General features: G+C 50.4%; 9 protein-coding genes across 9 annotated transcripts; 6 read left to right on the forward strand and 3 right to left on the reverse strand.

Moving 5' to 3' along the window:
- Nucleotides 1-87: 87 nt before the first annotated feature.
- On the forward strand, nt 88-1,614 carry BDW74DRAFT_180989 (alpha-L-arabinofuranosidase B; the record flags this gene model as incomplete). Its single annotated transcript, XM_073729879.1, has 1 exon — nt 88-1,614. One exon carries the CDS (start codon nt 88-90, stop codon nt 1,612-1,614), a length of 1,527 nt encoding a protein of 508 aa, XP_073580867.1.
- Nucleotides 1,615-2,383: 769 nt separating this feature from the next.
- Nucleotides 2,384-2,938, forward strand: BDW74DRAFT_180990 (DUF3176 domain-containing protein; the record flags this gene model as incomplete). Its single annotated transcript, XM_073729880.1, has 1 exon — nt 2,384-2,938. The coding sequence occupies one exon, from the start codon at nt 2,384-2,386 to the stop codon at nt 2,936-2,938; it is 555 nt and encodes a 184-aa protein (XP_073580868.1).
- A 606-nt stretch (nt 2,939-3,544) lies between these two features.
- Nucleotides 3,545-4,491, forward strand: BDW74DRAFT_158699 (uncharacterized protein). The gene has a single exon (XM_073725354.1). The coding sequence runs from the start codon at nt 3,641-3,643 to the stop codon at nt 4,283-4,285; it is 645 nt and encodes a 214-aa protein (XP_073580869.1). The 5' UTR covers nt 3,545-3,640; the 3' UTR covers nt 4,286-4,491.
- A 4,720-nt stretch (nt 4,492-9,211) lies between these two features.
- On the forward strand, nt 9,212-10,585 carry BDW74DRAFT_158700 (uncharacterized protein). The gene is made up of 5 exons (XM_073725355.1): nt 9,212-9,627; nt 9,677-9,802; nt 9,869-10,131; nt 10,233-10,380; nt 10,444-10,585. Exons 1-3 carry the CDS (start codon nt 9,507-9,509, stop codon nt 9,991-9,993), a joined length of 372 nt encoding a protein of 123 aa, XP_073580870.1. The 5' UTR covers nt 9,212-9,506; the 3' UTR covers nt 9,994-10,131; nt 10,233-10,380; nt 10,444-10,585.
- Nucleotides 10,586-11,249: 664 nt separating this feature from the next.
- Nucleotides 11,250-12,572, reverse strand: BDW74DRAFT_180992 (uncharacterized protein; the record flags this gene model as incomplete). The annotated part of the gene is made up of 5 exons (XM_073729881.1): nt 11,250-11,593; nt 11,660-11,759; nt 11,830-12,096; nt 12,156-12,174; nt 12,217-12,572. 5 exons carry the CDS (start codon nt 12,570-12,572, stop codon nt 11,250-11,252), a joined length of 1,086 nt encoding a protein of 361 aa, XP_073580871.1.
- A 538-nt stretch (nt 12,573-13,110) lies between these two features.
- On the forward strand, nt 13,111-14,009 carry BDW74DRAFT_186936 (uncharacterized protein; the record flags this gene model as incomplete). The annotated part of the gene is made up of 3 exons (XM_073731354.1): nt 13,111-13,392; nt 13,461-13,517; nt 13,562-14,009. The coding sequence occupies 3 exons, from the start codon at nt 13,111-13,113 to the stop codon at nt 14,006-14,008; spliced, it is 786 nt and encodes a 261-aa protein (XP_073580872.1).
- Nucleotides 14,010-14,280: 271 nt separating this feature from the next.
- Nucleotides 14,281-15,595, forward strand: BDW74DRAFT_169648 (wax synthase family protein; the record flags this gene model as incomplete). The annotated part of the gene is made up of 2 exons (XM_073727024.1): nt 14,281-15,101; nt 15,166-15,595. 2 exons carry the CDS (start codon nt 14,281-14,283, stop codon nt 15,593-15,595), a joined length of 1,251 nt encoding a protein of 416 aa, XP_073580873.1.
- Nucleotides 15,451-17,887, reverse strand: BDW74DRAFT_64943 (pepsin-like aspartic protease). Its single transcript, XM_073733372.1, has 3 exons — nt 17,311-17,887; nt 16,925-17,249; nt 15,451-16,872 (listed from the first exon to the last, which is right to left on the reverse strand). Exons 1-3 carry the CDS (start codon nt 17,506-17,508, stop codon nt 15,746-15,748), a joined length of 1,650 nt encoding a protein of 549 aa, XP_073580874.1. The 5' UTR covers nt 17,509-17,887; the 3' UTR covers nt 15,451-15,745.
- An 813-nt stretch (nt 17,888-18,700) lies between these two features.
- Nucleotides 18,701-19,485, reverse strand: BDW74DRAFT_169650 (DUF202 domain-containing protein; the record flags this gene model as incomplete). The annotated part of the gene is made up of 2 exons (XM_073727025.1): nt 18,701-19,023; nt 19,125-19,485. 2 exons carry the CDS (start codon nt 19,483-19,485, stop codon nt 18,701-18,703), a joined length of 684 nt encoding a protein of 227 aa, XP_073580875.1.
- Nucleotides 19,486-23,790: the final 4,305 nt, after the last annotated feature.

Consider the following 23,790-nt stretch of genomic DNA (forward strand, 5'->3'; position numbering starts at 1 on the left):
GACAAAGAAAAGTTATAAAAAGGGGTAACTCGTCCTCGTACCTGATCCTCAAGGCAGAGGCTTCCAAACAAGTTCCCTACCCAAGCCATGGCCGTCTTCTCCAAACCCTCCATTTTTGCCCTGGGCTTGGCTTTAACACCCCTCATCGCTGCCGGGCCTTGCGACATCTACTCCTCCGGTGGAACACCCTGCATCGCAGCCCACAGTACCACTCGCGCTCTCTACAGCTCCTACAACGGCCCCCTATACCAAGTCAAGCGTGCCTCCGACAGCTCCACCACAACCATCACCCCCCTGTCAGCCGGCGGCGTCGCCAATGCCGCAGCCCAGGACACGTTCTGCGCCGGCACAACCTGCCTCATCACAGTCATCTACGATCAGTCCGGCAACGGCAACGACCTGACCCAAGCGCCACCTGGCGGATTCAGCGGGCCCGACGTGAACGGGTACGACAACCTCGCCGGTGCAATCGGTGCCCCTGTCACGCTCAACGGCCAGAAAGCCTACGGCGTCTTCGTCTCCCCAGGAACCGGATACCGCAACAACGAGGCCGTCGGTACAGCAGTCAACGACGAAGCAGAAGGAATGTACGCCGTCCTCGATGGAACGCATTATAATGACGGATGCTGCTTCGACTACGGCAATGCCGAGACGAACAGTCTCGACACCGGTAACGGGCACATGGAGGCCATATACTTCGGCACGAATACGGCGTGGGGGTCTGGTGCGGGTAGTGGGCCGTGGCTCATGGCTGATCTTGAGAACGGGCTGTTTTCTGGTCAGAGTTCTGACTATAACTCCGGCGACCCGAGTATCTCCTACCGCTTCTTCACGACGATTCTAAAGGGTGGTCCGAACCTCTGGGCTCTTCGTGGCGCTAATGCGGCGAGTGGGTCGCTCTCGACGTATTATAGTGGTGTCCGTCCGACAGATCAGTCGGGTTATAACCCCATGAGCAAGGAGGGAGCTATTATCCTTGGTATTGGTGGTGACAACAGTGTTAGTGCGCAGGGGACATTCTATGAGGGTGCCATGACGGATGGGTATCCGACTGATGCGACCGAGAACGCGGTGCAGGCGAACATTGTTGCTGCGAAGTATGCTACCACGTCGCTGACGAGCGGTACATCGCTTTCTGTCGGCTCCTCGGTTTCGTTGAAGGTCACGACGTCGGGCTACAATACTCGGTACCTTGCGCACACCGGCTCAACTGTCAACACTCAGGTTGTCTCTTCGTCGTCTAGCACAGCCCTCAAACAACAAGCGTCCTGGACCGTTCGCACCGGTCTCTCCAGCACCGCAGCCGCAAACGGATGCGTCTCGTTCGAGTCCGTCGATACACCAGGCAGCTATATCCGCCATGCGAACTTCGCACTCCTTCTCAATGCGAACGACGGTACGAAGTTGTTCGCTGAGGATGCGACCTTCTGTCCGCAGAGCAGCTTCAATAGCGCCGGGACCAACAGTATCCGCGCTTGGAGTTACCCGACAAGATACTGGAGACACTATGAGAATGTGCTCTATGTCGCGAGTAATGGTGGCGTGAATACGTTCGATGCGAGCACGGCGTGGACGGATGATGTTAGTTGGGTTGTTAGCAGTGGGTTTGCTTAGGTGGATGGCGGAAATAAGTTCAGGTAAACAGATGTGATTAGCAATCCGTACTTACATTGAAGTATGACAAGCTCGACTTCACCAGAGCCTCGTGCTATTCGGAGAATTTAATATTATGTCGGATCTTAGCCTCACGTACCCCGTTCTAATGGCCCGATGATTATCCCGCATATTGCTCTAATGCAACGATATATATGTTCTAGAACTCCGGCGGGCGTCTCGCTGTTGTATACCATACTATACTTTTTCCGTCATACGAATCGGCGTATGCCAACCTTGAAAGGGGCTGTCCAGGCAAAAGGCAAGTGGTGCCTTCCTGATACAATGTCGCGGCTATGTCCATCACACCTTCCCTGTCACCATGTACATTTTCAGCCCCCGTCCATCCGCAAGTCGCCTTTCCTGTAATTTTTATCTCGCTCTGACAGCACTTCTTCCACCTGTGGTGCTCAGTGCCGCCCGTCACACGTACCTCGGTGGCATCGCCAACCATCTTTCTTCTGGCCACTGATGCTTGACGCCCGGGCTGTTGTATAACCTGGCATCATCAAAGCTCGACCACGCAACCAAGCTAAGCGAAGATGGATAAGGATTGTACAGCATTGGCTTGTCTGATTGTGCACGAGGCTTGATTCGCCTGCCCCGTGAATCAAGTTCTTAAGAGAGGGATAACCCCCGACCGGAGGGCGAGCCACCACTTCCGTCTGCCGACGACTTCAAAAGAAAAACTGAAATACGCAGCACTAGAATTGTTATTGCATGCTTTACAATGTCTCGAAACTCGAAGAATGACCAGACCGATGGCCGCGAGTCAGAATACAAGCTGCTGCCTCGCAACCTTAGCCCACCACCCCCTGTCGAACTTGCAACCGTCAAAAGCAAAAGTCTTACCCGCCAAATGCTGGATACGTGGTTCTACGGCATCCTCGCAACTTCGTTCATCGTTGCTTGTTTTATGGGAACCATAGCCACGCTCAAGGTCTACAGCAGCAAGCCTGCACCTAACTTTGCTTATGGCCTTACTCTGAACGCGATTGTTTCATTGCTAGCGACCGCATCGAACTCATCGCTTCCGCTCGTCATTGCCGAGTGTATTGGGCAGCTAAAGTGGCTTCGGTTCCACGATGCGAAAAAGAGGAAGCTAAGTGGCTTGCAAGTCTTCGATAACGCCAGTCAGGGGCCCCTTGGATCGCTTATGTTGAAATGGCGACACCGCGGTCAGTCCGTGGTATTGCTCGGCGCTTTTATCACGATTCTAGCTCTCACATTTGACCCACTCATCCAACAGATACTTACCTACCCCATACAAGGAAATAAGTGGTAACAAACTCGTCCACTGCGGTAGCGCAGCAGTCACCTTACGTTCTCATTGACCCCTTCGCGGACGATTTGGAGATTATTCTCAACACTGGACAGTGGTCTGACGACCTTGACTTCAATTCAAAGTGCCCATCCGGTAATTGTACCTGGGACCCCTTTTTATCGGTGGAAATGTGCAGCAAATGCGAGGACATAACCCATTTGACCACCCTTGTTTGCTCCCCACTCGAATTCAACAGGAGTGCCTTTAAATTCGGAAATCGGCAAACCACCAAATGTACGCTCAAGCACCTGGCCAAATATGCCTCTGATCCGAACATTACGATATAGCTATGGGGCGCCGATCAAGCTAAATACGCTATTGGATATCCTATAGCATAAGGTCTGGAAGCTGTTCGAACTGACCGAAGTCCCATATCAGTCAGACAACATCATGTTCGGGTGGATACGGAACCCGTAGTATGTTATGGCGTATGTCGAACTCAATTTGACGGCCGGGGACAACGGGCCACCCAAGGGGTTGGCGCCTCTATTAAACCTCGGTGATACCCTTCAAGTGAGTAGGGCCACGGAATGCGCCCTTGCCCCTTGCATCAGAATATACAATTTGTCCGTCTACAACGGCATTACCAAAAACCGTGCTTCCGACCCAGATTATGGGGATGTATTTGGATTTGATGACAAAAGTGGAGATATAGTCGCCTATATGCCTAGAGGCACGCGGTCGTTAATAGTATGCTGGAAACCCGGATCTGCGGAACTCCCAACAGGCTTCAGTAACCTGACCGAAAGGACTTGGGTCAACACGTCCGCCTTTTCATTTTTCTCTCTCCCTGGTTATTGGGTCTTTGCGAATTACTTGGCAAGGGAGGGCAACATGACTATTAGCTTTGGAAAACATCCCGGGTGGAAGGTCTGGGATGTGCCCAGTCGACACGATCCCCCAGTTGGACAGATCCTGAACATTGACCTCGAAAAGGTGATGGGAAGGATCACCACCTCCTTCACGAGAGCGGCACTTGCTATGAGCAATCAAACGTACTACGGCACAGTTTACGTTGGTGAAGTTTATGTTGTTGTCCATTGGATGTGGATCCTCCTCCCAGCTGCTCTAGTCCTCCTAACACTCTGCTTTTTGGCTATAACGATCCTTGCCAACAGGCGGCAGAGACTGCGTCTATGGAAAACATCCATTCTGGCGGTTCCTTTTCACGGCCTGATCAACTTTGAGGATGGAGATGACGACGCTAAATACGATACTGCCGTGCAGATGGAGCGGGCGGCGGAAGGGATGCAGGTTAGGCTCAAGAGGGGAGAGGATCCGAGGAGGCTTGTGCTGGATCGGTCTTGATGGGTTATTACCTAGATGCTTGCCTGTATGGAAGGGGCCAAGAATGCGAGGATATACGTGGGTTGGTGAATCGTTTAGTAACGGTGTGCATCTGCGGGTTGACTTTGACTCTCATGCCTCATTTCCTAGGGACCGCTGAAGAGCTATCTACACTGTTCTATCTATACCTGAATAAGTATATAGAATCATCCTTGCATCCATTGAACAACAACTGTGAATTGAGTGACATCTTAATATAAGACCTTTGTCTGTGGCAATATTCCAGGGACGACCTCATCAAACGCAACTTTCGCATGCTCCTTCGGCTTGCGGTTATGGATAGGACTGGCGAGCTCAAGGGCGACCAATGAATCATGTCTTCTGTACATTTGACTTGGTACTTTGTAACGTAATTCCCTTCGTAGCCCTAGTTTGTACATGTAACTCGCGTATAGAGACACCAATACCTGACCAAGGATGCAGTGTACCGGCAAAGCGAGAGGAATGCCCTCTTCGTGCTGGCCTCCCGTCGGCTATTCGGAATACAGTTTGGAGTTACGTTCTGGTCCATAACCAAGGATGCCTTGCTGCCTATACCTGGGAAGATACAAGCGTAAGGGTCATATGTAAGCAAGGCTGGTGCAGTGGCTATTTGCTTGCTACAGCTCGGCGGGGTTTACTGGTGGTGGAGGACAATGGCTGAGGTGATGTCGCACAGGACACTCACCATTCGTCACAGGCACCAGCCTGCGCCTCAGCATTGGCGTCATCAGATCCAAAGTCCCTGGTGTGGGGCTTGGTAGTGAAGCAGTACATTGTATGTCTTGGGAGTCAATTCGGGGTCACGATATTCCCCTTTTCATTGTTTAATTCAGGTTTGTATCAAGGTGACATCTGGATCAAGTTCTCACTGCTGGATGAAGAGAACACATATTACGATTTTATGTTTTCATCTTTAGATCGATGTTGTCAACCTAGCCCAAGTACCCTTAGGCGCACCACTTTGGAGTACATAGAGTATACCTAGGTGCACAATCGGTATCATGGAGAGTCAGATGAAAAATTCGGCGATTGGCCCGTCCCCTTCCATGACCGTCTATTGGACATTGTTCGTTAGACAGCCCGTTTGGCGTGCGTGCAGGCCTTGCCCAGGTTTGCCCCCGATGGACTGTACGCTGAGGCTTTGCAGATTTGGTGGGTGGCCAGCTAATCACGGTCCAGGAACCGGGACCCCCCGGGACAGAAGATACTAGCGTGCGCTCATTGCTCCCAGGGTGACCACTCACATGTCGTCTAACATTGTAGGTGCAGAAGAGACCTCTTTCTCGGGCGTACTTTGTAATAGGCTTTTGTGCGCGGATGCAAGTAGCGGAAATGCATGACCACTCACAGGCCAACAAACAACTTGTATGCTGGAAAGGGGCCCACTCTGTGATCCTACTCCTGCTCCCTGAGCTTTTTAGCTGCCAGTTTTGATGCGGGCAAAAACCATGCACCCGCCAATACAACTTCATTCTCACCACCACGGGCTAGCAGCTATATATTGCGGGCGCCCCAGCGGTGCTGTCTCATTCTACCCTCTCTACGCTAGCATCATTTTTCATAGTACCAGGATTGAACCCTTTTCATTTAGATTCAGAGGCTGATGCCTATATCTACCGAAGCCACCGTGGGCATTGTTGCCCTAGTCTTGGCGGTTGTCCCTGTGGGAGTCTCCGCCATGAAGTGGTGGAATCGGCAAGCTACGACCCACTCCGTTGGTTTGTGCTGATCCCTGCAAATCTACGAGTGTGGGGAAATGAAATACATACTGATCTCTAGTCTGATGCCCAAGAAAGCCGGCATGAACCCATTCTACCTGTCTGGCGTACGCAAGACCATTCCGTGCAAGACACTCCACGTCCTTCCTTCCAGCTTTCAGTTGATTTCGGTACGTTTAGGCATTGGAAAACCTCATTTCATTCTGGTTCACTGCATCTAACAATGTGTGATGGTAGCCGTGTCATCTCGCGTAGAGACTGTCGGCCTAGTTATAACAGCCACAGTGCTTAATGCGAGCTTCATCAACCAGACTGTTTGTAACTAGATGGTAGTGGAACATTGAAATGGGGTACAAGGAAAGTTCCTCTTCCGCAGATCGGATGTTTGTCGTCGGTTCTTTGGAGGGATTTGGTCAGGAGTATGCTATTTCTAGTCGCTGGGATTCCTGAATTGTCCGTTCGACCTAATGTTCCGGAGCATTGTTGTCAATGTGGGATGGTGACATTTATATAAATATACTAGGTGTGCACTTACTCTGCTTTCAAAATCTCACTAGGCTTAGGCTTAGGCTTGGTAGGATTTTACACGCTTCGGACGTACTGCATTCCTTGCGACCCTTGCGACGGTTGATGGGTTCCATAGAGGTAGACAGCTTGGGAGCGTAGAACCCATGGTCTATACCTAATTGCAGGCTTGGAGGGTTTTGAAACCAGCGGACTGATTCTGAAACGCCCGATCTGAACATTTGGAGCCAGGCTTTCCTAGACGTTTGGAGAAGGAATCCAGAATATTCTGGATGCTCACTGTGCCACAATGGTCTTGGCGATCAAAGCCAGGAATGGGCCAGGGCCCCAAGGTCGTAAGTTTAACGCAAGAATAAGGAGCAATTGCTCGCCCGCTTTTGCGTGCACTCCACCTACCTCCTGTCAGCTGAGATGTCATCGCGGATTCTTCAGGAGTGGTCCCTGTCCCTGAGACCATCCAGCTAATCAGCTGCGTTTCTATCTGCAAGTCCTTTCGCCAAGAACATCCTTAGCAAGCCTAGCTATTACGTTACCCCGCAAGATGGCTTTAAAACGGCGATCCGGGAGATCCTACCTACCAACGGTGGAATCAACTCTTTAACGTACAGCTACATATCCTTACTATGGCTTTATAGCTAGGTACAGCATTTTGTAAAGGACGTATTCTGTTGACATGTATCCCTACAGGCCCCCAGTACCTCGCCATGCTTGGCTACCCTTACCCACATTCACCTCGCGCTTTTCTCATTTCATCTTCCACCACCGAGCACCTATAGCCGACCCAATTAATCTGGTGTAACGAGGTGAAGACAATGCGGTGTAACCCAGGAGCAACCGATTGACTGGTTCCTATCGGGAAAATTTCCGCACCTCCGATAAATCCTCTAGTATATTAGTAGTCAGTGGCTGATAGGTCTCGGGAAGTTATTCTACCGATTTGATGGTTTTGTCCTGTGGCTCGCCAATTATTATGTAGATGGGCTCTTAACTGCACTGCCCATGTTCTCCCCCTGTCTATGTAGTAGCACCAGACAGTACGAGCGCTGAAATGATTATTCTTACAGGACGCGGAGATAACAACGCTATGGTGACGCAGCTAGAGAGTGTGACTGCATGACCTAGCGTAGATCGGCATTTCGCCAAGCTCGCTCGATGCTTAATGCTCAAGGCATCTGCTGCACAGTTGGCACCCGGTGGTTGCCAGTTCTGTACGGTTCTATATATCCCTCTTCGTAGCGCCATTGAATAACTTTGTCTTCCCGGTTTACATCACCTTTAGTGCACTGGGTGTTTCCTCTTCTCTTTGGAGGTAGATCTAGCACACGATTTCCTCTCAAATCGTCGACCTGACTATAACTGGTCCTCCTGATGGTCATATCTAGTGAAGCAGCCATCAGTGTGGTGGTTGTGCTGTTGGCAGCAGCACTCATTGGTATTTCTCTAGTACGGTTTTGTACCAATCGATGGAAAGGTACGACGCTACCTTCAGCTCCTAGATTAGAGATACGTCAAGCGCCCGAGTGCTGAATTATACTTCCTATCAAGGTAGCAGACATCAGGCGCCCGTTCTGCCCATTTCGCACGGCCGAGAACAACCTGTTGCGTATCATAACCCGATACCCTATAATGGTTTATGTGAGTCATTGACATGGTTTGTGGAGGAACATGCTTACCTCTGGGTTTTGATTTGATGTAGTCGTGTCAACAGCCGATGCGAAGATCTACCTGGTGACAACCACTACCGTTTTAAAAATATCATATGTTTACCAAATACTCGATAATCCATAATAAAAGGAGGATCCATTTGGAGCTAGACCAGCTTTTGTCATGTCACTGCAAGTATGAACTTGGTGTCTCACAGGTCTCTATATACATCCGTGCTTTGACAATTTATCCATGTCCATGGATGCTCTATTCTTAGCGATCCACAATGACCTTGAGGCCATTTCAAAGACTCCCAACTGCATGTATCTAATACTTTATACAATGCATTCGCGTTCCATGGTTCTGCACGGCAAGAGCGGTGTTCCGAGAACTGCTAGAATATGTGTAACAATGGATCGGCCCGTCAGTACCAACGTTTGACTTGAAAGCAGTTACTCAACACAAATTTATGATTTCGGGAGAGGAAACCAGGATTAAAGAGGAATCTTGATGAATATACATATTCTTGACACATCCGCCCAGCCAAATACCTCGCGACGTCTTGAGTTGGTGAAAAAGAGGTGAGTACTAATATGACCAAGAACCCCCCGGATCCCCGGCTGTAGTGCCTGCTGTTTCAAAACTGCTCCTGCCACCTTAGCTTTGCATCTAAGGTAAGCCCGTGGGTAAGTCGAGAGCCCAGTGGACTCTGAGGCTGATGCTCCAGACAGCTGGTGGCAACAAATCAGCGTATGAAGCGAATGAACGAACGGACGAACGACGAATCATTGTATCATGAAACTGGCTGTGCGTACGCCTGATACCAGACTTATCAGGGTTCGAAAGCGATCAGTGGCCACACTGATGCGGGCGCGTTCTGTATCTTACAGCCTGTCAGCACTATACTCTTTTTAGAACGTTTGCTCTTCAGCCACGCCTGAGTGCCGCAGATTCAACACTCTTTATTTGAGAGCCGCAGATCCAACACTCTTTACTTGAGAGCCACAGATCCAACACTCTTTATTTGTGCTTGGCTGATACTATATCTATGCGCGGGTCTGGCACCTTTTAGTTCGACCACACCTACCTGGCGATATTTCAGCATATGCTCACCTAGCACAATTTTAAGAAAACCGTTATTACCAACGCTCAATCACCATAAACCATTGCGGACCGTTTAAATATTCGAATTGGCGCGCAATCCAACTTTTCTCCTCAAGTATCTTGCCCATCATCCTTAACCTTGCTGTTTCCGTGTGACGACACTATACACGGCATTTATTTACCACAATATACCGGTAGTCAACACTCCAATGACCATCTCGATCGAAGCTATTGTTGGGATTGTTGCTCTACCGTTAGCAGTGATCCCCATCATCATCGCCGCAGTCAAGTACTGGAGGAAGCGAAAGCGCAACCACGCCGAAGCTAGAGGTCGGTAACTAAACTCTGCCACCGCGTGCTTTGCTAAACATCGCATTAGGACGCGTCTCGCAACAGACTATCTTACCTATGTGGTGTCTTCGGAATGATCCACGGAAGGCCGGTCGCCAGGGATCCTTCCATATCATGCAAGCCTCATCCACTACATTTCTTCCCCAAATTCCAGGTACATTGTCTTCATACTGGTATGCTTGGTACTTGATCAGAGCGGTATGCTAATTTTTTGGTTTAGGGAGATACTATATATCGCGTTCTAGTGGTGATAATTACCTGGTGCTGGTCATGGTGGTCAATAGACAATCTCTGTATACAATAGGGTCGTTGGTTCAACCAGGGGATGATGTCAGTCAGGCATAGATATTTAGGATTTTGTAGCAAGGAGTTTTGGGTATATGAGACGGATCTCAGAGGCGTTTTTATATTGTGGTCCTCCAATCAACGCTCCAGGGTGAGATCTGGTTGACCTCTCCAGCACACACACTGCCACTTTTCTTGGTAGGCTGATCTCTATTTAATCGGTCTCTTCTCACTTCTTTTGGCCCGCCTTCTTTACCCTCCTGCTTTAACCATCTTATGCTTATCGTCGTTGTTACTAGACGATCCATATCACAAGCAACTCGCACCCAGTAAATGGTCCAATGGCCATCTCCACCGAAGCCACTGTCGACATTTTCGCCGTCCTACTGCAGCGGTTCCGATTACTCTCACAGGGTTGAAGTACTGGCAGAGGGGGGGGGGGACATGGTGAGTTTGAGCTTAGGGGGTTGCTTACAAAATTCGATACTAACAAAGCTGCTTCATCTCCAGATACTCCGCAGCCTACCGTTCTGCCATTGTGGCATCCCCAATTTTCCTTACAAGAGATTGGTAACCCGGGTCCGTTGGATGAACCGACTGCCAACGGGAGAGTCTTTTCTCCTTCGCCACGTAGGTCATTTTACATATATCAGTTAGTGCAACTCATTGCATACAGCCTTTGTTTTGGCCGTTTACTGACTCGCTTGCTTAGTAGTGTCCTTATCTGGTATACCGGTTGTAACGATTACCTGGCGACGAAGATGACAACCCTTCCCCACCCAGGCTACATGGAGGTGATGCGCCGCAATCGAAAGGACGAACGATAGGATCATCTCCCAAGGTTAGAAGTTCGCAACAGGCGGCCGGGTCGATCCGATATACTGAGCGTTAGCTTCTTACGCATGATTGTACGAAGCGTTGTACTCGATAGTATCCTTCCAACTTTCTAGTTCTAGATACAAGGTAGTTTATAACGTTTGAGAGTATTAGTTGAACGTATGGAGTAAGACCTCTCAAGCACACATCTTCCCAGTAGCTATCTTATTCATCGTCCTACATTTTCCACAAGCACTCCAGTACAATGGTGAAAGTCGACAAGCTATCCAGCGGCTGATAATATTACTTTTACCAAGCTCAGTGCTTAACGTGGATGCATTAACTATGGGTCTGGCTTGTGAGATGGCACTCATTATGCGATACGCCTCTTTTTTTTTTTGTTTTTGCCTTCTTCTTTCATCGAAATCGACCCACAAACTCCATTATTTCCCGGTTCCGGGTCAAGGGCGCTTCAGTTTCCGGCTGGTAAGATAAACGGGTTACTCCTTATCGCCCTTCTTGAAGCGAATTTCAGCAGTACGGGCAAGCCTAACGAACACCGGAGCAATTTTAGCCATCAAAGACCAACACTTGCGAGCCTGCTTCCCAGCGTTCCGAACAGTATTGATCTCGCGAATTGTGATGGTGATATCGTACCCACGTCTGCCCTCCGACAGATCTATAAGCTCGCCATCCGACCGCTGGGCTATCATCCCGTAGCGAACATCGTTATACCGGCCGGGAGGCAGGGAGATTCCGCTGCCGAGGGGTGTCAGGTTTGCTTTCAGCAAGATGGACCCTGTGGTGCGGAGCGGGAAGGGGTGGAAGGTTGGGCTGTTGAGGGCTATGCGGCGTTAGTATATTGTCTATCATCACGGGAATTTATCCGGGGCTCAGAGATAGAGGAAACCATCATAGCTCCCGCATCTAAGCTGTTCGAAGACAACGGGGTGGATGCGCTGGACGTAGTTGTCGGGGCGGGTGAAATAGGGGATTCCTCTCTGCATCCACTGATAATCATTAGCACTGGCCCTGCCGCGAATTGTTCCAACAGACTTAAATAGGGTAGCTTTGACTTACCTCCGGATCCAACGAGGTGAAATCCGTATACCACGCAACCGTTCCGCCAAAAAGCTGCGTCTCCAGGAACCTACCAGCCTCGCCAATTCTCTGGCCTTGCTGATATCCATCCATAGCAAAAGCTTCAGGTTGCGCCGATCCGCCGTTTCCCAGAAATGTGGTGAGCATGTGGCCGCCGACCTCGTGGACGATGATCGTCGCGAACTGGAACTGCCACTCCACGTAGGCCTGGGGATCGTAAGCCGCGCGGACGAAGGCTTTGAATTTCTGGAAGTATCATTTAGCATCATCGCCGAACTTGGAGTAGGGAGGGAAAAGGGTCTTACGGCTGCATTGAAGGCGATACTGCTGTGCTCAGGGTGTCAGTCGTCCAAGGATCCCTGCCACTCATCACGATTGTGGTAGGCGAAGCATTTAGGGTGTGTGAACTCGCGATCAATAATGACGAGAGGAGAGTTTGCGCTGATCTTGTCGAGGAAGAGCTCGACAGCATGGGCAGCCAGAAACTCGTTTCCGCCGAAGCGGTTGAAGCGCGTTGAGTGGTTGTCGTACGTCAGGGCCATTTGGGTCATGATGCGACGGGTTATCGGGTGTCTGAGAATATCCAGCGCCGCAGAGATGCTGTTTTTAGCGCAGGTGTAGTGCATGTCGTTTGGGGTGTAGTAGAAGTAAGGGCCCCATTCGCTGAAGTCTTCGCGGACTGCAATGTTGGTGACGCGGTACATTGGGGCTATTGTACCCATTGCGACCGGTGAGCTGGGGATAAATATAGACGGGTATGAAAATGCACGGTGAGGGCTTTGGCATGGACTTTGGGTATCGGGTCTCACATAAGGCGCTTGATGCGGAGGAAAGAGTTGTAGGGAGGTGTTTTAATCGGAGCATATTGGTGATCTTAGTAGAGCGGATTGTAAGAAGTTATGGAGGACCATTTCCCACTCAAGTGAGGAGATACATTTACTGCAGCGGTGAATACCCATTATCAAACGGAGCTGAGTCACGGACAGTTCTAGAGAGACCCTTCATCGTCCTGGGCAGGCCATGGCCTAGGGCAGAAAGGGTCACATGACTAGCTGGTACTCAAGGTGCAGATTTCCCGCTAAACACCCCGCCCGCAGCTTGTCTTTCTCCACTCTTCTTCTCCTCCTGCTTCCCTCCTGTAATTCACCCCAAAAGCATCAGACTAGAGGGATTGTTCTTCTTGGGTCTTCCGGGCCGTGGTAATCTATTTCCATTAACTAGCTAGTTACTACATTTCCTGAGTCAGCAAGGACTCAAGTCATGGCGACAAGAGAAGCTTCCAACGCAGCGCTTAATACACTAGATAAACCACACTTCGAGACACTAGAGAGCACTGTGAGGCATATCCTCGCGACCGAGCAAGCCGAGTACGTCGTTGCCCAGGTTGCAGAGGGTCTACCAATCAAGGAAACAGCAAAGTACAAAAACCATTGCGATGTGGAAGACCTAGACAATAGGACCCAACCAGGCCTTAAAGCGCTGGATCTCGTACGAAGCTGGAGATGGGAGTTTGATCTCGGTTCGCTAGAAGTCGAATCCAACGTATGCTTTTGTCGGTCCCCGCTCTTGTCTACGTACCCACGGCTGTTCGGGTTATATCAACATTTCAGCAAACGTCGTTCGAAGCGCGAGAGTTTAAGCCGCGACTTATGGAAATCACAGCGGTCGTCATCCACACCTCGTGGCTCTCCTCTTCAACCACACGAATCAGCCACTATATAAAAAACCTCCGCCAAAACACAAGATTATCACGGTAGATGGTTGGTCTCAGAGAACCGATGAGCTGATTCCCAGCCGGGTACCTACCTATCTCTACCACAACGACTACCTCGACGTATATCTGCACCCGGACGCTCGCTTCAAGGTGTTCAAGCTATCGGACGCACAGATCGATCAATTCATCAACTTTGGCTTACACGGAGAACCCTCGGTCCCTTCTCCATTCCCAAATAGGCCTGAGATATTGACCGTGCGTCTCTTTACTGCCGTTTTTAAGTTGTTTTACAATATATACCGGAGCAGGAATGACCGCAAAGTGCGCGAAATCAACACTGCTCGGATGAATTGGGGCGGGCGGATAGAAGATGATCCGCTTATCATGGAGTTTATCGAGGAGAGAAAGAGGGCTGAACAAGATCAAGAGAATTCCCAGACTTAGCCCTCATCTAGAAATTCATTTCCCTGGCCCCGGGGCGATTTTGAATGGGGCCTAAAAACTCCATTGCGATTGGCTGGCCTGGTTCCATCGCGATGCAGATCTTCCCAGTATTACATGTTTCCGTCCAATGGTACGCGGCCTCTCAGGTCCGAGCTTTTCATGACCCTTTTTTTCAGCCGCAGATCGGAAATCAACACATTTCTCACCCTCAACTTTCACTTGTCCTCATCTTAACACTCCGCTCTATCCTATCAACTAGCATCACCACACCAATGGTCTCACCACCACCCATCCCACCATGGGCTGTCCCAGTAACAGCCTGGACCCTCCTCCAATCTCTCACCGGCCTAACAGCAACATTAACATTGGCCTCCTCACCGCTGCGCTACCTCGCCGCCGCAACAACTGCCCTCATCGCGTATATCTTCCAAACATCAATGCAAACACATTTCGCAGGGACGCGTCCCTCAGGACCCCTCGTCGCAATGTGCTGGGTCAACGTTCTGAACGCGTTTGACCTGCTCCTTTTTACGCGCGCGTCATATGATGGGCTGGTTGCCTACCTCAGAACGAAGGACGAGAAGAAGCATGACAATACCAGAAAGCAAACTCCTGAATCCGACTCACTGCGCGCGAAAACTGTCTTTGCGATAATGCTCCCCTACAATTACCGCCGTATTGGAACGCCCTGGCAGATCTCGCGACTTCCGATTTTCACCTTCCCTAGCATCCCTACCAGCAGACTTTATTTCTATCTATATTCTATCGCGGAGCTCACGATTGCAATGGCACTAATTAATGCTCTTACACTTCCCCCGGATAACACTAACCTACTACTCGCTCTCAAAAAACTCAATACGTCGAAATCTGTCCTCCTCCTCCCACTCCGCGTCCTTACAGGCCAATCCCCCTTTTACTACTTATGGCTGCAAGCGCGCTTCACGCTCTCCTTCGGAATCATCACCCGCGCTGCGATATCCGCGTCGTATACAGCCGGCGCGCTAGTGGCCGTATCTCTTGGCGCCAAGCCCGCGGAGTGGCCGCCCATCGCGGGGAGTTTGGGGCAGGCGTGGACGTTGCAGAGACTATGGGGGTATGTCTACCCATTGTCTTCCATCCCTTTCCTTCTCTGTGGATTTGTGGACTAATGGAAACAGATACTCCTGGCATCAAACGCTCCGCCGACCTCTCTCGGCGACTGCGACGTTTCTCTCGTCGCTGCTTGGGTTCAAGCCTACGAGTCCGGGGGCACACTGGATCCGCGTTATTTTTGCATTCGTGGGATCGGGAATAGTTCATGCGGCGTGTGATATGGGGTTTGGGATTCCGTTTGAGCGGAGTGGTGGTGTCGCATATTTTAGCCTGCAGATCCTCGGGTTGGTGCTCGAGTCGGTATTCCAAAACATGATTGCAAGGTTTGGTCTCAGTGCAAATGGTTTGTTTGCTAGGGTAGTCGGGTATATCTGGGTCTGCGCGTTCTTGCTCTGGAGTACGCCCGTTTGGATTAATCCGATCCTGGTAAATATTGTGAAGGACGGGGTCAATGGGATGAGTCCATGGCTGGGGTTCAGGCCAGGGAGCTTTTAACAAGTCAATAAGACTCGATCGAGAGCAAGTACGTGGGAACGCAAGATCACAGCATCATTGGGAGAAAGTTAACAAGGGAATGGATTCTTGGTGTGAATTTTCGGATGGAACCGATATATATATTTTTAGCCGAGTCTTGGCGGGAAGTCATCATGGTACCGCCACAAGACCAATCACAACCGCCGGTATCAGTAGCCATGGGTTCTTGCTCACCGCAAGCTGAATAGCACCATCTGTCTCCGTAGGCGCATCAATCCCCGCTGACGTCGCCGTCCCAGACCCTGATCCCGATCCGCTCGTCAAACCATCCCCCGTCTCTTCCGCATCCTCATCACTCGTCCTAGGAGCAGTCGCACTCGAACTCGTCGTTACAGCCCGACTGGGAAAAACAGGCTCATTCGTCCATCCAGCGGGGAGAACCAAGCTCGAGCCTCCAAGAGCCACAGTCGCCGTCGTAACTGGATTACTCACATCCTCGGCCTCAGGCACGCCATCGCTCCCTTCCCCGATCTCGAGGATCCGATCATCGCCCGGATTGCGATTCGCCTGCGCCAGTGATATCTCATTATTCTCGAGGTCAAAGACGGCATAGGCACTTCTGAGGAAGGTGTCGCCTAATATTGGGAAGAAGTCGACTGCGGGTAGGATGCCGAAGAGGCAACTTTCCTCATCGGAGTCGGTGTCCGGTAGCGGAAGGGCGTTTCGTCCAGGGCCAGAAATTGCATCATGAAGCACGAGCTCTGAGAGCGGGACGCGGATTGTTACGCCGGAGAATGTGAAGGTTAGATTATAGTCTTCGCGACTGACGAGATATGTGTCGCAGGGGACGTAGCCGAATTGCCCTTGCTGGTAGAAGTGTACGTCGAGGTCTGAGAATATTTGAGCGACGACGTTTGAAGGGAGGTAGGTTAGCGTCGCGCCGGAGTCGAGGAGGGCGACGAGGGGAAATTCAGCGGCCCCGGTTGTCGATCGCGTGTCGGTATATGACTTGTCGATGTTATCAGATGCGGACTCGACGCCCATCTCCGTGAGCGTGAGCCACAGGTGGATGTAGTCTCCCATATATTGCACGACGGGGATTGTTTGCAGGGTGCCGGTGTAATGCGCCGTATTTATCCCACCGAAGAGAATGCTCCCTTCGTTCGAGCCGAGGCGGTTGAGCCAGAGGCTGTATGCATTGCTCCTCGTGATGTTGTCGGACACGAGGAGCTCGGGGAGGTTGGGGTAGCGATAATCTGCGACGACGTTCGTGCTGTAGCCGATGCCGAGGATTCCCTCTATCCAAAGCCGTTAGCGACTGGACCAATTGCCTGGGAAGAGCGCACGCACTATCTATACTCGACGACGTCGCAACAGCAAACTGCACCCCGGGTATATCCGCATTCTCAATGCTGATTGTGTCGATGGCGTAATGCCCCTCCGCCCACGAGCGATCGCCATAGGAAATCCCAAACTCGTCGGACAGCGCGACGTAAGAGGTCGAAGAATTGGGGTTGTATAGTCCGAACTCGTCGCAGCGCGTTCCTCGCACGTCGCATACGGGGTTTTCGGAAGACACGACCCATAGGTCGGCGCTTCCGGTATCCACGGACACCGTTACCCATTGCGGCGGATCTCCGATGGTGATGTTGGTCGAGTAGATGTCGCCGCCCATCTGCATTCTCTTAGCAAGCTAGTTTTTGCTGAGTCTTGGGAATGGAGATGGTAGGACATACCGACTCCCCGTATAGATCGGCGTCGACCACGTCCGCTTGCCGCTTGAATCGCCTGCGATCTCGTCCTATGGGGTCATTGTGTTTATTTCGTTGTAGTCCGAGTCGGAGGACGTGCGGTGAATCGCTCTCATGAAGAAATAAACTGCAAAGGCCTTCCGCGGCGAATGCAGCAAGCCAGAAAATAAATAGTCCCCGCATAATGAACCTCCCCGCTTGAGACTGAGAAAGCCCCGATAAAATTCCCAGGAGACGGTCGGCCTTTTAACGTCTACCCCTGCGACCTGTCAGTCACCCTGGCAGCCAGTAGGCGGACAAATCACGGGTTACGGCAGGTGAGGCGTGTTCGTGTTGCATTCTGGGCGTCGGACGGGCGGGCCACTCTTCAGCTCCGCTGCTGTCTTGGCTTGCCCTCTAATGCGGAGATTGGAGGCCCAAGGTTGGGGGAAAGGTGAGATAAGCTGTGGCGGGTGCGCTAACGATTCAGAATGGCAAACTTGGAGGTCTAATTGGCGATGACCGTTGTGGCAACCTGCAACTTGAGAGTGGAGCGGTGTTTGCCCGTTCATTCGTGAAACATCTGACGTAGACCTCGACCAGGAATTCAGGATGGTCTGGTGTTCAGGGGCCTTCACCGGATCATACTTTTTAAACAGCCGATGTCACTGCGGGGAGAGCCACGTCTCGTACAGAGCTTTGTTCCCTTGCTAGACCTTAATGTCCTCGGGCTACAAACAACCTCGTATGTTCTCGCGCCATACCAAGGGGCTGTAGCTATTCGAGTTGTGAAGCGCAAGATTTGGAGATAGGGCTAACGAGGTCATTGACTTCAAGGTGGAATATAATCGTATTGAATGTTCCTAGAGACCACGGGGTATAATCTTGAAGACGGAGCCGTGGTCCGTCGCCGTGGATTCCCCTAGGGGCTGTACCCACAGTCCCACACTGTCGGGTATCTGATCATCCATGGATGAAACATCCCCGGGTTTCAGGTTCATGTGTATGTTGTGGAAATTGGGAATGAGTTCGTCGCCGCGAGGTCATTTCTCAGGAAGGTCAAACGGTCGGCTGGTTGTCAAGACTCAATCTTGTTCGTCAGCGCCGCCTCAATCACGCAATTCGCCTTGGCGTTGAGCAATACATCAGAGGCCCATAAGGCGTCGATAAGGGCCTGTAAATGGTGGAACCCAGCCGAATTGCTTATTCTGCTAGACTTGAGATATAAAGTGTCGGTCGCCGAAACTCTACTCAGTAGTCTGCGTCTGTTCTCACCATTTCGCCTTCCCGGCCTCGTCGTCGACCGTCGCCGAATTTCAGCGAAACTGATCATGATATTGTCACCGCAATGAGCACTGATAAAACGAAGGTCACTAACGTGATCTATGAGAAACCATTAGCTTGATTGAGCTTTACGATCGAACTTCTCCGGGCTCACCGCGGTCGTCAGAAATCCAATGCAGTTCAGCTCCCATCCACCGGCGTATACCGTCCCCAACGCGATCGCACTTTGTTGCTTCCAAAACCGATGTGCCCCCAGGACCGCCGTCAGAATAGCTGCACAATGACAAGTGACCGATAGCGGAACGCCGACGTCGTGGTATCCGAGGCCTTTGCTGGAGTGGGTGGATTGTAGTCGGAAAAGTTGGGCAATAAGGACGCCCTGCATTGCGAATATGACCGAGGTACGAATATACGCCAGGAACGTCCGTTCGAGAGCTAATAACCGCGTCGAAGCTGTCAGCAGTGGTCTCCGATGATGCCTCCGCCGTCTTCGCGTTCCTCGACGGGGATCTCCCCCAGAGGAAAGAGCGACCTACCGAAATAATCCCGATTCTTCTTCTGCGCCACTGTCAAGACCACATTCCTCGTCCAGAACCGCTGTATCCGCCCGAGAAACCCCTCGTGTCGCGGCTGCGTCTGAGTCGTCTCCGTCCGGGAAACTGTCCGTCGCGTTGTGATTCGGTATTCGCCCGATGAAATTGATGCGCCGGAGTCGTCATCTTGATGCGTTTCAATCTCGTGAAGCTCCAGGTTATCCGGGTCGAGATTGCCTTCGTCGCGAGGGGATTGTGGGCTGGAGTCGGTGTCGGTGTGGGCTGTTTGAGAGGCGGATCTCGGCACTGACCCCACGGGGTCGGAGAAGGGGACGGATTGAGGTGACGCGAGGGGATTTGCCATTGTCAATGAGATTGTGAGAGTTAGATTTCCGATGCCTGCGGAGAGATAAAACGAGGTGAACGGGACAAAAGAAGAGCTGGCGAGAGGAAGACAGGCAAGCTGGCAGAGCTGCCCGTTGCCGGAAAGCGGGAGCCCGCTCCGACTCCGCGGTGATAAGAAAAATACTGCGGAGATAGTGAGGTCATCGGCTCCAATCCACAACCACGTTCCAGAGTAGTCCAGACTCAACGGAACAAGAAATTTAGTGGAGAACGTGGACTCCATTCATAGACAACAAAACAAGTAACGTTGAGCTATCTATACTACCAGCATATCTCCAACCTCTCTGTCTTGAGACTACCTCTGATTCCACCCATCCCCAGATTCACAAATTCAACATCCGGCCCAAAACACGGGTTCTTAGGACCGTGATGCTCGACGTTAGGTAGAAGGTTTCCACGCCAACGGGTGAGCCCGCTACTCTCATGTGTCAGTTACTGCCAGTACAGGTAAGAGCGCATTGATACCAGACGGGGCATTACTCACTTGTCGCATCCCCAAAAGTCAACCTCTGCCTACCTGGGTGGAATAGTTCATGTTGCTCTGGGCTTTCTCCAGGGAGCCAAATAGGCAGTATCGTGCTCTGCAAACCAGCTACCAGAAATCAGGAGAGTAACCGTTATCAAGCCATTTGAGTACCTACTACCGTAGAATGTCTCCCCGCTCTCCCCTTCCAATACCGTAGCCCCGAGATTCCAATGGGGATCGTCGCGACTCCTATAGCCACGATACCTATAATAGCTTCGGGGGAGATAGTCATGGTGCCGGCCACTGGACTTGATGAAATATGTATTCACACAAGGTATGTACAGTAGGGAAAAATGTGAATAAGGTGAACGGAGCGCTTCTGCGTAAAAGCTCAGGATGCGGTGTGGAAAGATACTAATTCAAGAGAATAAAATGGTTTTAGGCCTGGCTCAGTCTAACCTCGTGGGCGTCCCTTACAGGAGTATTCTAGTATCTTTGACATCCAATCAGCACAGGAGGGCGATTGGCGCAGCATGCCAAGCTGTAGGTAACTGCTGATACCTACTATGTTGGATGGTGTAGATCTGGAAGCATGGCACGGCGCTCCTAGATAAGGTTGCACACATCTAGTCAGGGAATAAGCTGCGCAGAGGTGCAGAGCTGGAAAGATTGACTTACCTGGCATAACCCGGAATGACACACTTTGCTCGTGGAGAGGCCAAGATATTTACGGAGACCGCCAAGAGTACGGCAATAATGCCGACAATGGCTTCGGCGGAGATAGGCGTTTAGATGATGCTTATGTATATACATACGAATTTTTAAAATCCAGGCTGGATGAACTGAGATTGAACAATGGGGAAGGACGGGGATGAACCCCTTTATATGTAAGAGGAAGTGAATTCCTGATGCCGAACTCTTCCTACTGGAGTAGTGTGTTGTCTGGTAGGCTCCGGTGACAGTATGTTCATTGGTCGGCTTCAATGCAGTTAGCTCTTCAGTCACGCAGGTGAGTTTTCAAGGTTGACCCCGTGCTGACTATAGTCACTTGTAAAGCACACTAGGATGCAAAGTCCTACAACAATAAGCGGAGTGTCAGAGTGATAGAACGGTAAGTTGTTTGGCTGGGAATGGAGAACAAGGCCACGTGCAGTAAGAAAAAGGCCTTTTTCAAAAAAAGGTTCAAGTGGTACTCCCCTGATGTATCTCCAAAAGGTTGAGATTGGATTGTGAATTGCGTATACACTGCCATGAGGTCACCTCGTGGATCAATGCAAAAGTTTACAACAGCCAAAACTCGGTCTCTGCACCCAATCATCCATTGAAATACCGGTTGAGCCATACACTTGGATACGTAGACCATTAAGGTTGCTACTGCTAATATGTGTAATAGAGTAGCGTCAATCTATCCTCGACCACTAACTTAGGCGTTTCAGAATACCATGTATTTAGAGACAAGCATACTAGCAAAGTATAATTTTTTGCTCAGTGTTATGAATAGTATTTAACAGCCTAAGGTCACATTAATGGAACAACAGGGCCACCTACTCAGAATTTCAATTGTACTCTTATCTCTTATTATCCGACGCAGTATGGCCTACGTGTAATATAGAAGAGATCTCGAAATCGACGCCAAGTAATTGTTACAGCGGGTACAACAAACAAGGAGACTGCCAGCTACGGAGTTAGCATATCGCTAAGACAGAGGTTGCATTGTATAGGATGGAGATGTCCAACCCGGCAAAGAAGGAAAGACTTAGGTGTCAGTAGCCTCATCGTGCAACTAATCAAGTAGTATTACTGAGGCTGTGCGAGACATCTTGGGGGCGCCACAATGGTAGAACCGTAGCCGGTCCAGTAACTAAAGAGAACGTAAACATCTTACTATCCAGGCCTTTGAACTAGCTAGATATTAAAATAAAACAAGACTTACTCTCTCTGGCGCTGCGCGTTCGCTTTCTTAACAATTTCCACGCTGTGAGAGTAATCTGAACTGCTGCCAGCAGTACAGCAACAATACCAACAGTAGCTTCTGTCGAAATAGCCATTGTGTTCCTCGAGTGACTAGAGTTAGTTTATAACATAGGTTTTCTATTGTTATTCAGCTTGAGCAACATTTAGGTAACTGAGAGTGTGGATGGAGTGCGAAAACAACAAGGAAGAAATCAGAATATGACACTGAAGCAAGTAAAATGGGGTGGTAAGATACGATCTATATAGACAGTCGAAGGCCAGCCCTGGAACATTGAGGGCAAAAGCTATTGCCACTGGATGATCCGGTCTCTCTTCTCGTTTGTTTGTCGGCAGCCAAAACGTTTTGTGCTACCTGCCCGGGTACACTGTCTAACAACACGGACAAATAAGATAATACGCCAAGCTGGCCCATGCGCTAGGTAGCCCCGGTGAAAAGCTTCCCATCATTCCTGCATCTCAATCCACCTGTTTTCAACAGACGCTTACTATTTAGAGAAAGCCCTGTCGACCGCGCGTTCTATCCTATCAAAGGACACGACCTCTGAGCTTTGCCATCCCACATAGTTGATGGGGTGCAAAGGATTCCATGCAAAAGTTTAAGTCTAGTAGAGATGGGGTAAATGCCAAGCTTGCCTGGTCCCGCAGTCGGCTAGAGGGCCGCTGACCCCAAACTACCTACCGCTGTAGTGGAGACAGACGACAAGTATGATCCCCGGATAAGTTTTGTGAAGGTAATAAATGAAGAATAGCGCGGCAGTAGGTATGGTATTATTGTATTTCTTGTGGACTAGACCATAGTACATGGCACGAATTCAGCATGAAGCTAGAGGGACCACTAGGTAAGGCTATAAGGACGCCTTCCCAATTATGTGAAAGAAATACGAAACGCCAGGTCAGGTAACATTTGTGGATGTAGGAGCAAATAAGCAGACGATTTGGGAAGAGATGGTTTATATAGGAATGGTACAGTGGATAGAAACATTTCGAGGCCATATCCCAAACCTCTGCTAGAAGCTTAGAGGGTAGAGCAAGCAATGATATGCATGCAGGGCCTGTCTGACCCAAGGTTGAGATCTCCCTGTGATCGGCTAAATACCAGCACGTGCCACGAAGTTGGACAGCCGATTGTAGAAAGTCTGGCGCATGGCGCGCCTTGTCCCAATCACTGATAAATCAGCTGCCTGGTGTAAGGGGTTACTTAGGTAGGGTTCCGCACCGCATGGAATGGCCAGCTAGGTTGATAAATGCTCAAGGCAAAGCGGATCCAGAGTGGAAAGGCTTAAGATGGTAGCCCGCTGGCGAGCCTCATGCTACTGGTATTCTTCCAACAGGCTCCCCTCGTTAGGATTCACTGGCACCAGTCTCTCTTCCGGTTGCCATGAAGGTAACATTCAGCTTAATAGCTCCCCTTAAAGATTAGCCTGCCAAGCATGGGCAAGCAATTCTCCCAAGCCCTATGCAACGGGGAGTTTATACTCTGTTTGCCATTTTGATGTACATTCCACCGCCAGATCTAACTACGATCTCGAAAACCTTGGAAGGGCAGTCGGGCTCGATGCCAATTTCAGTAAACACTGAAAGCCGCCGCACAGACATAACTACGGTAAAGCACATCACAAGAAATGGAAAAGCTTCACTGGCGGTCATCTAGGTAGGGCTATGCCATACAAAGCGTGCGCATCACGAGCTGTTATTCTTGTCAGCAAGTGATGATAACCGCGCCAGAGCGGGTGGCTAGTAGGGTATTGCAGTCAGCTAGGGTAACTTCGTCGCAGCAGTAGTTAGTTCTTCCTGCCGCTTGAATCATCAGCTTTTATATCCGTT

This window comes from Aspergillus multicolor (genome assembly GCF_047715735.1).
Source record: "Aspergillus multicolor strain CBS 133.54 unplaced genomic scaffold BDW74scaffold_25, whole genome shotgun sequence".
Lineage (NCBI taxonomy): Eukaryota > Fungi > Ascomycota > Eurotiomycetes > Eurotiales > Aspergillaceae > Aspergillus > Aspergillus multicolor.